The following is a 15737-nucleotide window of genomic DNA, read 5'->3' on the forward strand; positions in this document are numbered from 1 at the left end:
AATGTCCATTTCATTGATTAAATAAGATGCTATCACCTGTATTTATGCATCAGCAGTTCCTTTTCATGTATCTTATGGTCCACCTGGTCAAGTTAAGGCCCTGATGTTTTGTGCTTTATGAAAGTTTCTGTTTACTTCGTCCAACATTCTGAATAATTGTGACATTTCCTTTGGCATGGCATTCTAGTCTTGCCCGCCAACAATATCCTTTCGGCTGCGTTATTTCCACCATAGAGTCTGCTATCCGTCTGTTGTCTTTGGCTTGCTTGAATTCTTGCCTATTTGTACGTGCTCTCAGAGCTGTCTTATTTCAATGTATGGACTTGCGGTTGGGTAATATTTTGCGTTCCTTGTGGTCCTCTTTACTCTATATCGGATACATGGAAAATGGAGGAGTAAAGGTCACAGATTGTGCAGCGGTAGGCGTATTAGAGGTGGATGACATTTTCATCGCCAGGGGTAATTGGTACTTGAAGCTGAACGAACCGTTGATGAAATGTTATCATGCTCCCAGTTCCTAGGGTTTCCTCCATCCACACTTCATTTTCTAACCAACGCTCTGTTAAAGTTTTTTGCAGTGCAAAAGGGACAGTTTAGTATTGTTGTTGGACCTTGATGTTTTTTTTAGTTTCAATTTATTTTTTGGTGTTTTTAAATTATAATTAAAAATATATATATATATATATATATATATATATATATATATATATATATATTATTTCTATCGATTTCTAATAGAAAAGCACCATCCTAAATGACACTTATTTACAGGCAAAAAATCACCGTTGGTCCCTGTGTTTTCAGAATTTGGTCAGATTGAACTTCTACCAATAATTTGGTCACACCATCTTGTATTTTCGTTTATCGGTCATTCGAGACTCTCCTTGGTAATCTCCGATTGTCGACCATGAATCTTCAGTTGACCTGAGGAAGGCGAACGGCACGCTGATAGTACATGTGACTGGATTAAATATAAGAACGTGGAGATTAAATAATAATTCTTAAAATCACAAGAACTAATTAATTATTTTGCTAGACTACAATGGGGACTCGTGGGAGAGGATCTTACTAAAATGCAAATGGAAATCATAAAAGAAGCCTTCCCTTGCGTTAGGTTGGGACTTGGGAGGCGGCGCTTTCCTCCTGCAATGCGTGACGATGCTGGCTCAATTTCCGTGATGACCCAAGAGGTATGAGGCTGAACGACAATGACTACTCACGTGTCAAGTTTTATATATATATAATCTTAATTATTATTTATTGGAAAAATATTTAAATATAAATACTTTATTTATTGAGTTTTAATATTCATATAAATATTTATTGTCCAACTATTATTTATTATTTAATAAAATAAAATAGTAATATGTGTGTGTGTATTATATTAGTTTTTAAAAAATATAAAAGTTCTATGAATATATCAATATAATAATAAAAAAAATATTATAGGCTAGATTTAGGTTGAGTGTGAGTTGGATAATATTTATGTTTTATTATTTATCTAATGAAATAAAATAAATATTTATATAATACGCGGAAATCGGATCGATTCTGGCCTTAGTCCGAATCGAAGAGGCGGATTCTTAGAGCATGTTTAGTACTGTGGTAGCGGTTGTTTTTCAAATAATTTTTTCGTGCTGAAATACATGTCAATGATGTTTTTTTATTTTTTAAAAATTATTTTTGACATCATCACATCAAAACGATCCAAAAGGTACAAACCGCACTCAATTTTAGCAATAAAATTTTTTTTTTGAATTTTTTAGGAACGCAGGTTAAATCGCGTTTCCAAATACCCCCTTATAATCACACTTAGAACAATGCTGATGTAGGAAATCATAAACCATTATAGATTCAACCACGTGATTGCTGATATTAATTTGGTTCCCAACCATCGGACGGAGGAGCCTACCCCGTGACAATATCCTTATTGGCTCGAAAAATCCTACGTGTTAGCATCACCTTAATTTCGTCCTCAAGAGGTGTAGCATAATGATAAAAAATTTAAGATATGCACAACAGGTCTCGAGTTTGAATCAGGACGTGCACCTCTTATAAAAACCTAGGACAACCAGGGTTTTACTTACTCACCTGGACCCACAAAATGCGCTTTCCGAAAAATAAAGTTTCCTCGAATCGAAAAAAAAAATCACCTTAATTTCCATGTGTTATTACATACTTACTTCAGCCAAGTGGCCTCCTTGTTTTACATCGAATGCAAGATGAGTTGTCGAAGTCGTGTTCTTTTAAAATTTATTTTATTTTATTTTTTAAAAATTAATTTTATATTTTCTATCCTTTTTATATATTAATATTAAAAATAATTTTTAAAAAATAAAAAATATTACTGTAATATATTTCTAAATAAAAAAACACTAATACCTTCTAAACCATCCTTAATTCTAATTTACATTCATGATACTATGATACAATCAATTATTGAGGACATAAGCTTCCTTTCTCGTTATTATACTCGTAAGAAAACCCTAATGAACCACTAATCAATTAGATATATAGAAACGCTGACAAGTTTACATGATTTCAGAATCTGAAAATATAAACTTCATTATTATTATTATTATTTATTTTTAAAGTTATATACTTGTCATCGTAACCTTTCTTGATTTATACTTCATGCAGATACAATACATCTAGCTTTGTGTTCCGATCAACAACTCTTTTTTTTTTTTTTTTTTTTTTTTTAAAATTTAAATTTAACAATTCAAATAAGAGAGTAAAGGGTGAGAGGTTAATGACTTGATGATGTGACTGGATAGCTTGACGTCCTTGTTTTTAATGATATTGGTTCATTTTTAACACTTGATGTTGAAATTAAACTTCCATATAATTTTTTTTTAAAAATCCATATAATTATTTTCCGCATAGGGACACAATTAAGGATAACCGAATGTCATTTGTATTTTGAAGTTTTGTTTAAATATATCTATAAACATTTTTTAGTAATATGTTTTATATTCATCCTTACAAAGATAATATGAGTAAAAAAATGTGTCTGTATGTAATTTCTATTTTCTAAAATTATTTAAAAAACAAATTTATTTTATATTTTATCTCTGTATCTTCGTGTTCGTATCTTTTTATATGTATTTTATCCCGCAGTACCGATAAAAACACAACAATATATGTCATATATATGTTTTCTATCCTACAATATTGACCAGAGACATCGATGAACGCCAAGAAAGAGTTGACGATCTTACCGAGAACAGAGATCTTTCCAGAGAGATGCTGTCGGAATGACAGCACTATATATATAAGCTCTTTAAGCAGTCCAAATAAACTACTTGGTCCTCTCTTTACTGAAAAAGAAAACTAAGAGATCGAAGAATGGAGGGTGACAGGCAAACACAAAACGATCACCAGAATCAAGACCAGCACTTACGATCAACAAACTCCCCCATCGCCTCCTCCTTCACTCCTGATCCTAATGACATCCCTCTATTCAACAGTGTTCGTGATTTCTCTAGAGAATTCTTTAGAGAGTCCAAGAAGCTATGGTATCTTGCCGGCCCTGCCATCTTCACCACCTTGTGCCAGTACTCCCTTGGTGCTATCACCCAGCTTCTTGCTGGACATGTTGGCACGCTGGATCTAGCTGCTGTCTCTGTTGAGAATTCTGTCATCGCTGGATTCTCTTTTGGTATCATGGTATATAGTTAACAGCTACCTATACATGTAGTAACGTATAATTAACAGCTACCTATACATGTAGTAACAATAAAGCATACAATTGTTTTGTTGATCGCTTGCACCATGCCTGTATTTTATTTTGGACCCTATTTAATTCACGCTGAGAATATATATATATATATATATATATATATAATATTGGTGATATTTTGTTACAACTTTTGATTGATGAGTAATATTTGATCATTGAATCTGCAGCTTGGCATGGGGAGTGCCTTGGAAACCCTTTGTGGACAAGCTTATGGAGCAAGGCAGCTTGATATGCTAGGAATCTATATGCAAAGATCTTGGGTCATTCTTAATGCCACAGCTGTTATACTTACCCTTTTCTATGTCTTTGCCGGACCATTTTTGAAGCTTATTGGTCAGACAGCGGAGATATCACAGGCGGCAGGGATGTTCTCGGTGTGGATGATACCACAGCTATTTGCTTATGCAGTGAACTTTCCAATTGCAAAGTTCTTACAAGCTCAAAGCAAGATGATGGCTATGGCTGCCATAGCGGCAGTGGCCTTAGTTTTCCATGCAGTTTTCAGTTGGCTACTGATGTTGAAATTAGGCTGGGGTCTGGTGGGTGCAGCCGTGGTTCTCAACGCGTCATGGTGGTTCATAGTGATTGCTCAACTGTTGTATATTTTTAGTGGAACTTGCGGTGAAGCATGGACCGGACTTTCCTGGAAAGCTTTTCAAAATCTCTGGGGATTTGTTAAGTTATCTCTGGCATCAGCTGTAATGATCTGGTAAGAAACCCATCACAGTAGCAATTCGCTTTCTCCTTGACTGTTAATTATGACCCCATTTACAATTACAGCTTTAAGTGACTATGCTTTTGGTAAAATAACTTCATGCAGCCTGGAAGTATGGTATTTCATGGCATTAATACTGTTCGCCGGATATCTGAAAAATGCACAACTTGCAGTGGCTGCCTTGTCTATAAGGTCAGTTGTTCTCCTGTTAACAGTAAACATCTCTCTCCTGCAGCATAACAGACCCCTCGCTGCTTTCGTTTCCTTATCATTGCCTCCCTGACATAACAGACCCCGCCGTTCTTGTAGAAGAAGATAAGTGCAAGTAAAATTACGTGACTGATTTGGATTCATCATCGTTCCTTTTAATACGTTAGAATGTTGAAATACAAGTTCATCGGGTAATGCTTTCATCTTTGAAAGGAAAAATATAAAATCTAATAATCTGACGTGTGCTCAAAGCAGATGACAACGTGTTACGTTCGCATAAACCCGGTCTTAATGGTAATGGAGAGAGTATTTTTGAGTTGGTAACGAATTATTTTTTATTTTAAATTATATTAAAATAATTTTTGATATTAACACATTAAAATGATCTAAAAATATATTAATTTAAAATAAAAAATTAATTTTTTTCAAAAATGCTTCTAAAATATAATACTAAACACTTCCTTTGATTACAATTTTTTAAAGAGGAAGTGAAAAACAGTTTACTTTTCTAGTGATAGATTAAAAGGCCTTAGATATTAACAACATATATTTGTTCAAGTGGTTCATCATTTATTTTTTTTAAATAAGATTTTAAGTTCAAGTTTTATGGGTAGAACATATTATTAATGGAAGAGTTTTACCTAATTAATTAGCTGATGTAGCTCAGCCTGATTAGTCGGGTGTAATAAATTTTCTAGAATGATTTTTTAAAAAACATTGAATATTATTTATATTAGCAATGATAATAATGATAATATTTTTTCTTGATTACTATTGTTATACAGCAACCAATGACGATAACGTTGAAGGACTAGCCCTATGATGATGACTAGGACGACTGATGATAGATAATAGATGTGGAGGGCTAATAAAATAAATCGGTTTTCTCTTGTAAATCATAATATGTGTCGACAAATTAGTTGAATCTAGAATTAAAGTTATGGGTATAATCTTGAAAAAGGATTATTAAGCAGTTGTTAATGACGTTTAGGTTAATTACCAAATCTTGAGAAAACTTCGTGATGTCTATATTAATATGTCATGTTTTTCCATTATAATGACATGTTAGTAATAATGCTAGACGGGGTGGTGAAAAGGTAAATTATTACATGCTAGTAATAATTTATTCACCTGAGAAGTCCATTCAAGATTTTAATATAATTTTTTTAAAAATATTATTTTAATTTTTAAAACAACATAGTTTTATAACTATCACCACAATCTTTTATCACTATTAAACAATCAATTAAATCAAGAAAACTGAAAACAAAATATGCTCTTGTAATTTAGTCACTGTATTTTAATAAAATTATTTACTAGCTCTTGTAATTTTAGAAACTATATTTATATATGCTCTTAAAATCATCTAAAAGGTAGTACTTTCGTCAATTCCATGCGCCTTTTCAATCTTCTTTGTGTTCTTATCTTTTCTGAGAGATACAAAAAGAGGAAAAGAGAAGTATATATGATGGAAAATCTTGATGACTACAAAATTAGTCTACAAAATTAGTCTCAACGTTATGTTAATTTGTTTTTTGATGAACCACTCGACTTTGCAGCACCAACATAGTGGGTTGGGCGCTCATGATAGCCATTGGAATCAACGCAGCCATAAGGTTCGTTGCAGATACAAGCCCTTCAACATTTTACACACACACACACACACACACTCACACACACACACACACACTCACACATCGAAAGAAATAGATAGAGCAGCTTGATGTTTGAGTTTGAACTCGTTGATGCATGCAGCGTGAGAGTGTCAAACGAACTCGGAGCTGCCCACCCAAGAACAGCAAAATTATCTTTAGTAGTGGCCACGCTCGCTTCGCTTATGATAGGCCTCGTGATCGCACTAATTCTTGTCCTGGGACGAAACCTATACCCAGACTTGTTTACGAACGATGCTGGAGTCAAGGAACTTGTAAAGAAGCTCACACCTCTCCTCGCTGTCTGCATCATCATCAATAATGTCCAACCAGTTCTCTCAGGTAATCAAGTTCTCACTATATATATGTTCTCCTAGCTACGTGCATGCTTGCTTTGTACTACTTGGGTGCTGTATCTCAGGTCCGTCTCTTCCAAATGGATATGGTGGTGATCTTGTTAAATTTAAACAGGGGTAGCCATTGGAGCAGGATGGCAAGCTGCTGTTGCTTATGTAAACATAGGGTGTTACTACATCTTTGGAATTCCCTTGGGTCTCGTTCTTGGTTTTTGGCGTCAAATGGGTGTCCAGGTTAGCCTTGTATTCCCCTTTATTGTGTCGAATGTACAAATGGGCCCTTTTTATTCAAATTACGGCTGATGAGGGACACAAAACTAATAACTAGCCACAGTTACTTGGCCCGTTGAAAGCCCAGGTTATTGGCTAGATTAACTTGAGTAAATTTCAAAATAAAATTATTTTACACAATGTTTAAGTAGAACAGCTTTGCGATTGATCCATTAGATCACCAACGTTAGATTTAATAGCTTCAAAGCAAACCCAATTTCTGAGTCCACGGGTTATTGGGTCTTGTCCATCTAGCTAAGCTGGTAATGTTTTTTTTTTTAAGTGTTTTTAGTTTATAAATATATTAAAATAATATTTTTTAAAATTTATTTTTAATATTAGTATATAAAAACAATCCAAAAAAAATATATATAAAAAAAATAACTTGGACCGCTACACTGTATACGATAAAAGAGACGCTCGCCATCGATTGATCATCATGCATCTATCTAACTGGCTCCCCTAGGTTTTCTTTAGAGAGTCACATGATCATCAAGTGCGAGGCTGATGGACGATCATAATGAATGGTTTTATATAATTTCTTCTGCTCTTGTGGGCAATTTTCAGGGAATTTGGATTGGAATGCTGACAGGGACTGCCGTCCAAACTGCCGTTCTGTTCTGGATGATTGGGAAAACCAATTGGAGCACGGAGGCAAGTTTCTAATTTTTTAATTCAAATAAATATTCATGAAAAGTACAGATCAAGGATATTTTTCACATTCAGGTGACCACCTGATGAATAATCTTAATTAAATGCAGGCTTCTGCTGCCGGAGAGAGGATAAGGAAATGGGGTGGGGAAGATGATTCCAAAAATGAAAATGGTGAACAGTAAGAGAGATCCAGGAGTGGAAGGGCCCCTATTTTGACCCCTGAATTGTTACAAGTTATGTATAATAGAATTTCAGAGTCTACTCAGTTCTTCAATGGATGGATTGCATCAGTTTCAGTTCTTTTGTTTGCAAACTAGAGAAGTTAGGGCTTCAATTTATAGCCACTTGGCGTTCCGTTTCATACTTCTTGAAATATTATCATATGAAATAACATCATATGTACAAATGAGAATTTTACAAATCTATTATTATATCCACAACAATCATGACAAATGAACATGTAACATTAATTGAATGTAAAACTTTAGGTTCAAATGGTTTATTATCGTTTGATAGTACATCTTTTTTTTCCGAGGAACATACAATTCTAAGAAATTAAGGTCCTTTCCTGCGCAATGAAAAATAAAAAGATGATCAAGGGATTCAAGAGATTGCATGTATCTACTGTAAAAATAATAAAAATAATGAAGACTATTTCAAAAAATATTTATTCCACATTGTAAAAATAAACATAAAATATATATAGAGCTTCTTCTCCCACATTGAAAAATCTAGTATTTGCATAGTAAACTATAATATGAAATTGAAACCAACAAGAAAAGGATTGTGAATTTTTGCACTTAACTTGCTGGTGTTTCATTTCACTACTGTTGTTGTTTCTGCGTCCGTCATTATGTTCTGAGGCAGAACCACATCTCGGGTTTTGCTTGCTGTTTTATTTTATTTCTGTTCTTCGTTCATGATTTTATTATCAACAGTATCTGCGTGAAAACTAGTGTGTTTAAAGAGAGAGATCCTTGGAACATCACGAATACCAAACTTTACAGCAAGACCTTGGACCATGACCTATAAAGATAAATACTTCTGATGTTCAGCTAATTAATGTGTGATTGCATCATTTATGCTCTGCTTATTGCAAGTAATTTCACTATTACACTTGAGAATTCAAATTAAGAGGGGTAGAGAATCATACTTTGCCATCCCAAACCTTTCCCATTCTTTATCGGGAAAGCATATAGTTAGATGTCTAGTTGCTCGTGAGACTCGAGAAAAAATCCTGTTAGTTTATTATTCCTGTAGAATTAGAGAGTATTGACATGCAAGTATCCAAAGTCTCAAATACAGTGGTCAACAGCCAAGAAATATATTCTTGTGGGGTAAATGATACAAATAGAAAGACATTTCATGATTAAGGACAGAAGGATATGTTTAAGTATGCAAGTTAATTGGAAAGACTACTATTCAAAGATTTACAAACCTCACGAATACCTCAGAGAGAAGGCAAAGCACGCCAATTATTAGCAAGGTTCATGACATGATCACGTGAAGTTGCTGGTAGTTGTTGTAAAATCACATTCTTGACATGAACAGCTGCTGTTTCACCAGCATGAGTGGCAAGTTCCAGGTAAACTACAGCTTTCAACTTCTCTCCTTCCTGTCCAAAATATTACCATAGGATCCTCAGACAAGCAAAAAAGTAATATAGAGGCCTATCTAAATAGTTCAACCATGAACACCATCCCATGTGAGCTCTAAAGACATCACGAGGCTTTGAAATTGGGTTTTAGCTGTGTTTAGGGTGGATTGCAAAACTATGCTCGGGTAGTTGATAGCCTATATTTGGGCAAAGCACCAATCCTTGTTCTTTTCTGAATCACACTGGTTTCGCCACATGAAAAAAAGAAAAATTAACAAGAGCAAAAAGAAGACGAAAGCAATTAAGAGATCACAACTCGAAAACACGAGTCCAAACACAAAGCCAGGTAACCACCCTTCGAAAAAAAGGAGATAGCAAAGGAGACATTAAGTCAAATGTGTTAAGTATCAAGCTCTCTCAATTATGCCCTTCCCATCCCCATTTGTTATATTCTCCCACCTCAATGCAACCACTCAAAGCACAAATTAAATTAATCTGCTTCTGGCACTACCTATCCTGCATGTATAAATACAGGTTACATAAATAGTAACATACCGAAAAGAGTCCAAGTCCATGCTCATACTGAGCTTTGCTATGACCACGATCGGCTGCCCGCTTCATCCATTTCCTTGCTTGGCGATGACTCTGAGCCAAACCTTCCCCAACTGAGTAACACAATGCAACACGGTACATTGCACGCACATATCCACCTTCAGCCGCTTTTAGATACCATCTAGCCTGTTTGAGAGAAAAGCTCATTAGTTCTGAACTGACAAGCCAATCCACAACCTGTTTGTGGTGGGACAAGAAGAGAGATGCTTACAGCCTCATGTAGATGACGATCAAATCCACAACCTTGATGCAAACAAAGTGCGAGTTGGTATTGAGCACGAACATGACCAGATTTGGAAGCCTGAAACAACCATTTCACTGCTTCCTTTTGTTTTGAAGGTTCGGCTGCACGTCCAATAATAAAACCATAATAAGCACATCCTAGCAACTCATGACCAGATTTTGCTTTATTGGAGGCCAGTTTTTCCATAACCTTTTTATTTATTATTGTTATCATTTTCTCATTTCTTTTTGTGGGATATTTTAAAAGTGATCAAAACATTGGCAACACTCAATCACCCATTTCAACAGGCAAAAGAAACTACAGCCTATGTTCATGTCATGCTTATAAATATTTATGACAAAAAGAAATTGCATTTTTCTAGCTTTTCTACAATTTTTCGCTCCCTGCAGCACTTGCATTGCACAAAACAGAAACATAACTGCTATTTCATTAACTTTAAACTCCATAAAGATGACTATAATGCAAAAGGCACTATAAAAGGAAATTAAGAATTAGATACCTTGCAAGTAAGAAAGTCCAAGATTACACTGTCCAGAAGGGTCTCCAAGCACTGCAGCCTTTTTATAAAGGGCAATTGCCTTGTCTTTTTTACCCATTTCCCAGTAAAGAAGACCAGCATCAACCATGGCGAGGGTGGACCCACGAACCGCGCCTTTTAAAAAGGAGTCGAGAGCCTTGTCCAAATTAGGTCGCACACCTCCCCGGCCATGCTTGAACCGCTTTCCCCATTTTAGGAACAACAAGGCTTCTCTCAATGGCCGAAGCCCTTCGCTCCATGACTTGCACACCAACGACGCTGCTTGCAGATGAGGCAGTGTGAACGATGCCGCTATTTTGGTCAAAATATCGGAGGGAAGTGTCGAGAAATCACCATCGGATGATCTTAATTGCCGAAAATCTGCTTCTGATGATAACCAGAATTTAAAGGTTGATTGACGGTATTGGCGACCAGGCCAGGTTTTCTGCTTCATCTTCTTTGGTAGAGTGGAGAGAGTGAAGTAAGTCGGTGGTTACTGGTAGATGCGACCAGCCGACTACAGCTTCACTGGTCATTGCTTTCATAGCCACGTCATCAATTACGTGGGGCCGCTGAGCTCTGTGGCCGGCCCACCTGAAAGTTACCTTCCCAACATTTCGTATTCGCCGGATCCGATCCAAAGATCCAACAATGACCCCGGGCCTTTGAACGTGAGTCAACTTATCAAGTTTTTAGTTGATGTTATGTGTTTCGTGATAGGGTGCATTATATTTTATAAATATATTCTTTAATTTAAAATATATTAGAAAAATATTTTTTTAAAATATTTTTTTATTTCTAATATTAAAAAATAAAAATCATTAAAAATACTTAAAAAATATTTTTTAAAAAGAAAATTATTTTTAAAAAACAGAAACACCAAATAAGCAATTAAGTATCTAAATAAAATCACATCCATATTATTAAAATTGGTGAGCTGATAATATATTTTTAGTTAATGCAAAAGATTTAATTTTCAAATATTAATCTAAGTAATTTGATTATTTTTTCAAAAGTCAAGTTTTTAATACCATCAAGGATTTGATTAAATATGGTTTAATTACACATCTAACCCAAATTAGATTCTAAATCGTAAAATTTCTAAATTAACCCGCATAAATGAACGCGTACTGTTATTTCTTATGATTATGAATGAATTGGGGCCTCAAAATGGTACTCCGATCTGTTTCCTTACCCAGCAAGCCAAGCCCAACAATACAAAAGGCTTGGGCCCATAAATGAACGCAAACTAAAAACTAGCTGACCTTTGTCCATAGCAACTAAGCCCATTCCACATTTCTTAAGGGATGATTTCTATTTCGATCCGGGTTAAAAAAAGTATTTCTTTATATATATATATAAAAAAAAAAACCCACTAATTTAAATAATATAAAAAGATTCAGGTAATTCGAAATTACTCGGATTCTCTTTATGGTGTAAAGGAAGAAAACATTTTGATTCGGAAGTAATTACCCGAGCAAAGAAAATTTCCAACCGCATCATCTCACCCTGTTGCATGTCGGCTACGAGTCTATCCATATCAAAATAGCATTTACTAGGCTGGTATCAATGTTTCACGCCACGGATTTGTATTGTCTTTTCATTAAAATATTAAGACGTCGTAAGAGTACTTTTAAAAAAAAAATTAATAACTCCAATTATAGTCTATGTCAACTAAATAAGTTAATTTTATAAAAACAATACATTACCAACTTAGATTAAATAATAAAATTATAAATAATAAAACTTTTATAAGAAAATTAAAAAAAAAACCTAAGAAAACTTAAGAATAAAAATTTGAATATGCACAATTTTTCAACATGTTCTTCACATGAAAAAAAAAAAAGTAAACATAAATTAAGAAATTTATTCATGCATCTAATCAAATAAATCATAATCCATTTTGTAAATAAAATTTACAAAAAAATTATGAATAATAAATAAAAATCTAATTCAAAAATTTAAGTGACAAATATAGATCAAGATATTTAATATTACAACCCATGTCATTTACATGGTTGTGTTTAATGAATTTGTTTACTAAAATCAATTTATAATAGAAATGGACACACATAAAATTTATTGAATAAAATAAAATAAAAAAAATATTATGCAATTCTACATATATTAAAAATATTATAAAAAATACATATTGATCTATATAAAATAATAATAAAAAAACATTACAGATGAATAATACTAACCTTTTAAAAAATTTAAACACACCAAATATAATTAAACAATAATCACCATTTCAAAAAGGCTAAATAAGGTTAAAAAAAATCATATAGAATGAGTATTAATTAAACATGAATTTAGAAATTATTTTACAAAAAACATATAAAAAAGGTATTAACAAAAAAATCATTTAAAAAAATAAAATGAATGATGCCAAGTACTACTAGGACTAGTAAGCCAAGCTTGCACCTGACCCACCCTTAAAAAGCCAGCCCATAGACCTTTGATTTATTTTTTAGTTAATGGGGTGGACGACACGTTATACGTCCTAATGTTTTGACAAAAAACAAACAACATGTCATTTGTAATTCATTAGATTTCAGCCATTTAGTGGCTGAAAATACAAGGCTTGTTTGTTTTTTATTCAAAAACTCATTTTCAATCTATTTTTTACCCAAAACACCGAAGACATACCTTGGAAATCTTGTTAAAATAATTTATGGCCTTCAAAAACATAAAAAACAGCCATAAAACACAAAATCAATTCGCAAACAAAAATCTTTCATAGCTCAGATATGTTTTTCTAGGTGTTTTTAAGGTAAATAAAAACACATAATCTTAACTATCTTCATTGTATAGAGCTATTTGACATAAAAACCAACCGTTTTGATAGTTAAAATCTTCGTCAACAACAACTTTTTTTCTTTAAGCTAAAATCTAACGACCCCCTCTCTCATCCACTAACAAAAGGACTAAAAAAACAGAAATGAAGTTTGGTACAAAAATATCATATTTTAAAATTATAATGATCGGTTACTTAATAGCTTAAAATGATAGAGGACTAAAATGAACTTTGCAAACAAATTGTAGGGTTGCCACCAATTTTACCCATGTTTTCATTCCAATCCTCTGTTTTTCAACTCAATCCCCAAAAAAAAAAAATTGCAATTAGGTTTAATCCAGGCTTAATTGTGCAATAAATAAATAAATTTGAGGATTGGATTGAAAATTCTAAAAAAATCCACTATTGAAATGTGAAAATGATGAACAATGAATTCTCCATGGTAAAATTGCTTTCTCTTTTAGTTTATACTATAATAATCTCTCCCTTTTTGCATCATGCTACATGTAAATGCATATTCATCATTGATTTTTATCTAACATTAAAACAACACAACTACACTATTAGTAAATTGTTATGTTTTTTGTTTGAATTTATTTTACTAGCCATTAAATTTTAAAAATCCATTCTCTAATTAGAGTTTCTAATTGCTCCTTTGAATTGAGAGTTAATTTTGTGTAGACTCCACCTCATTTAGAGGCGGGAAATTTTCTAGAATAATTATAAGGGTTGATTTTTCTTGATTATAAACTTAAATTTAATAGATCCCAAAAACACTTAAAGGGTCCAAAAAACATTCCTATAGGCTCGGGCTACCAAGCCCGAGCCCAACTTCTACCAAGATGCATGGGCTCGGGAATGGTAGCTCGAGCCCATGTTAGGCATACGCTCGAGACTTGAGTATAAAAGCTCAAGTCCACCATCTAGGTGCACGGCTACTAGAGTGATATGTGTACTGTTTAGTAGTGGTGGGCATGTTGCCCAGCCTTGCTGGGGTGCTAGGAGCAACACATTTAGTTGATTCTGGGTGTACACTCCAACACCCTGGTGGGCTTGGATTGCAACGCTTGGGTCCAAGTAGCATGCTTGAATCCCCATTTCATCTCTAATAGGTTTAGACACCTTACTCGAGCCTAATATTTTCTTGAGAAAATTTTCCAAGACCCAACGTGAGTCTCTTTGTATTTTATACCGATATAATATGTGTTATTTTGAGTATAATACAACTCAAAATATCACGAATGTTGAAATTTTACTTCAACCCCTCCTCTCCACAAAACAACAAAACTTATGGGTTATAAATACACTATGAATCATTCAAACTCAAGGCTCACAATATCTTCGTTCTTAACACTTTTAGCATACATATTTCAAAAGTCTATCTCTCTAAAATATCCTTACACTTTTTCTACCAGTTGTCTTGGCTTACAAAGCACCACCTACTACCACCCACTTAGGTTTTTTATATTAAGTCATCACACACCTTAGCTAGGAAGAATGAATCAGATTGCTTAAATTAAAAGATTAATAAATTATTCAACACATTAACCTTATTATTAAGTATCTTGGATTTTGAAACTCATCACTTGAATTATATCTTTACTAGAACAACTAAATCAGATGAGGTTAGTTTAAGTGTTGATATCAAGTAAATTAGAATAATATATTATTTTTAGTGTTTTTTTTTAACAAGTTCGTGTCATAGCTTAGTTGGGTGAAACATGTGAGACGAGCCTAAGATTATGAGTGGCAAGAAGCGTAAATATTTTTCTACATTATGATATATGACCGGTCGCCTATCATTTTTTGTTGTAAAAAGAAAGGGATGATGATAGGTTATTTGCCCAATATAAAAAGAAAAAAATAGGGCTAGGCATGCGGGCCTCCCTTAGGCTCACTTGCATGATTATTTTAATGGCAGGGCTCTTTTTTATTAGCCTTAAAGATTTTTTTATGTTTTGATTTTTTTTTTAATTTTATAATTAAATGTTAATTTTTTATTAGAATTTATCATTGAGTATTATATTGATTATAAATCAATTTTTGTATTTTTATGATTTAATAAAACAAATTAATTAATTCAACCTAATAGAGTTCATAACTAGTTTGTAGGTTTGATGAGTTAATTAGGATGAACTTAACTTTTTTTTTTTTTTTCTATTGAGTTTTTTCTTTAGACATGCTCAATTAACAAGGTCACATTAAAAAAATTTCCACACAATTTAATTTAAAACACATGTTAAGAAAAGATTTAGGTTGAGAAATTACTTCGAACCATTGTACTAAGTTTAATGATGTGCCCATGACTTCTTTTTTAAACTGCCTCTATATTTTTTTTTAACTCTATCTTTTAATTTTGAATTTTTAT

General features: G+C 33.3%; 2 protein-coding genes across 8 annotated transcripts; one reads left to right on the forward strand and one right to left on the reverse strand.

Moving 5' to 3' along the window:
* Positions 1 to 3192: 3192 nt before the first annotated feature.
* LOC118037977 (protein DETOXIFICATION 29) lies at positions 3193 to 8011 on the forward strand. The gene is made up of 8 exons (XM_035044178.2): positions 3193 to 3669; positions 3910 to 4451; positions 4563 to 4649; positions 6227 to 6283; positions 6423 to 6661; positions 6791 to 6909; positions 7513 to 7599; positions 7707 to 8011. The coding sequence occupies exons 1-8, from the start codon at positions 3349 to 3351 to the stop codon at positions 7779 to 7781; spliced, it is 1527 nt and encodes a 508-aa protein (XP_034900069.1). The 5' UTR covers positions 3193 to 3348; the 3' UTR covers positions 7782 to 8011.
* A 15-nt stretch (positions 8012 to 8026) lies between these two features.
* Positions 8027 to 11217, reverse strand: LOC118037990 (F-box protein At1g70590). Of its 7 annotated transcripts, none has more exons than XM_073410757.1 (5): positions 10552 to 11217; positions 10020 to 10153; positions 9752 to 9934; positions 9049 to 9214; positions 8027 to 8167 (listed from the first exon to the last, which is right to left on the reverse strand). In XM_073410757.1, exons 1-4 carry the CDS (start codon positions 11021 to 11023, stop codon positions 9050 to 9052), a joined length of 954 nt encoding a protein of 317 aa, XP_073266858.1. In that variant the 5' UTR covers positions 11024 to 11217; the 3' UTR covers positions 8027 to 8167; position 9049. The 7 variants fall into 7 exon arrangements, with proteins under 7 accessions (XP_073266858.1, XP_034900132.1, XP_034900123.1 ...); XM_035044241.2 differs by having other exon boundaries at positions 8031 to 8167; positions 9038 to 9214; XM_035044232.2 differs by lacking the exon at positions 8027 to 8167 and adding an exon at positions 8179 to 8540.
* Positions 11218 to 15737: the final 4520 nt, after the last annotated feature.

The sequence above is a fragment of the Populus alba genome, chromosome 8, assembly GCF_005239225.2.
Source record: "Populus alba chromosome 8, ASM523922v2, whole genome shotgun sequence".
NCBI lineage: Eukaryota > Viridiplantae > Streptophyta > Magnoliopsida > Malpighiales > Salicaceae > Populus > Populus alba.

What these genes read in the sequence shown, in the direction of transcription:
- LOC118037977 (XM_035044178.2), top strand. Translation starts at nt 3,349, where the DNA reads ATGGAGGGTGACAGGCAAACACAAAACGATCACCAGAATCAAGACCAG. An exon ending in GATTCTCTTTTGGTATCATG is followed by an intron (nt 3,670 to 3,909) that starts GTATATAGTTAA and finishes TTGAATCTGCAG; the next exon opens with CTTGGCATGGGGAGTGCCTT. An exon ending in GCATCAGCTGTAATGATCTG is followed by an intron (nt 4,452 to 4,562) that starts GTAAGAAACCCA and finishes AACTTCATGCAG; the next exon opens with CCTGGAAGTATGGTATTTCA.
- LOC118037990 (XM_073410757.1), bottom strand. Translation starts at nt 11,023, where the DNA reads ATGAAGCAGAAAACCTGGCCTGGTCGCCAATACCGTCAATCAACCTTT. An exon ending in TGGACTTTCTTACTTGCAAG is followed by an intron (nt 10,154 to 10,551) that starts GTATCTAATTCT and finishes TTGGACGTGCAG; the next exon opens with CCGAACCTTCAAAACAAAAG. An exon ending in ATGGACTTGGACTCTTTTCG is followed by an intron (nt 9,215 to 9,751) that starts GTATGTTACTAT and finishes TATTTTGGACAG; the next exon opens with GAAGGAGAGAAGTTGAAAGC.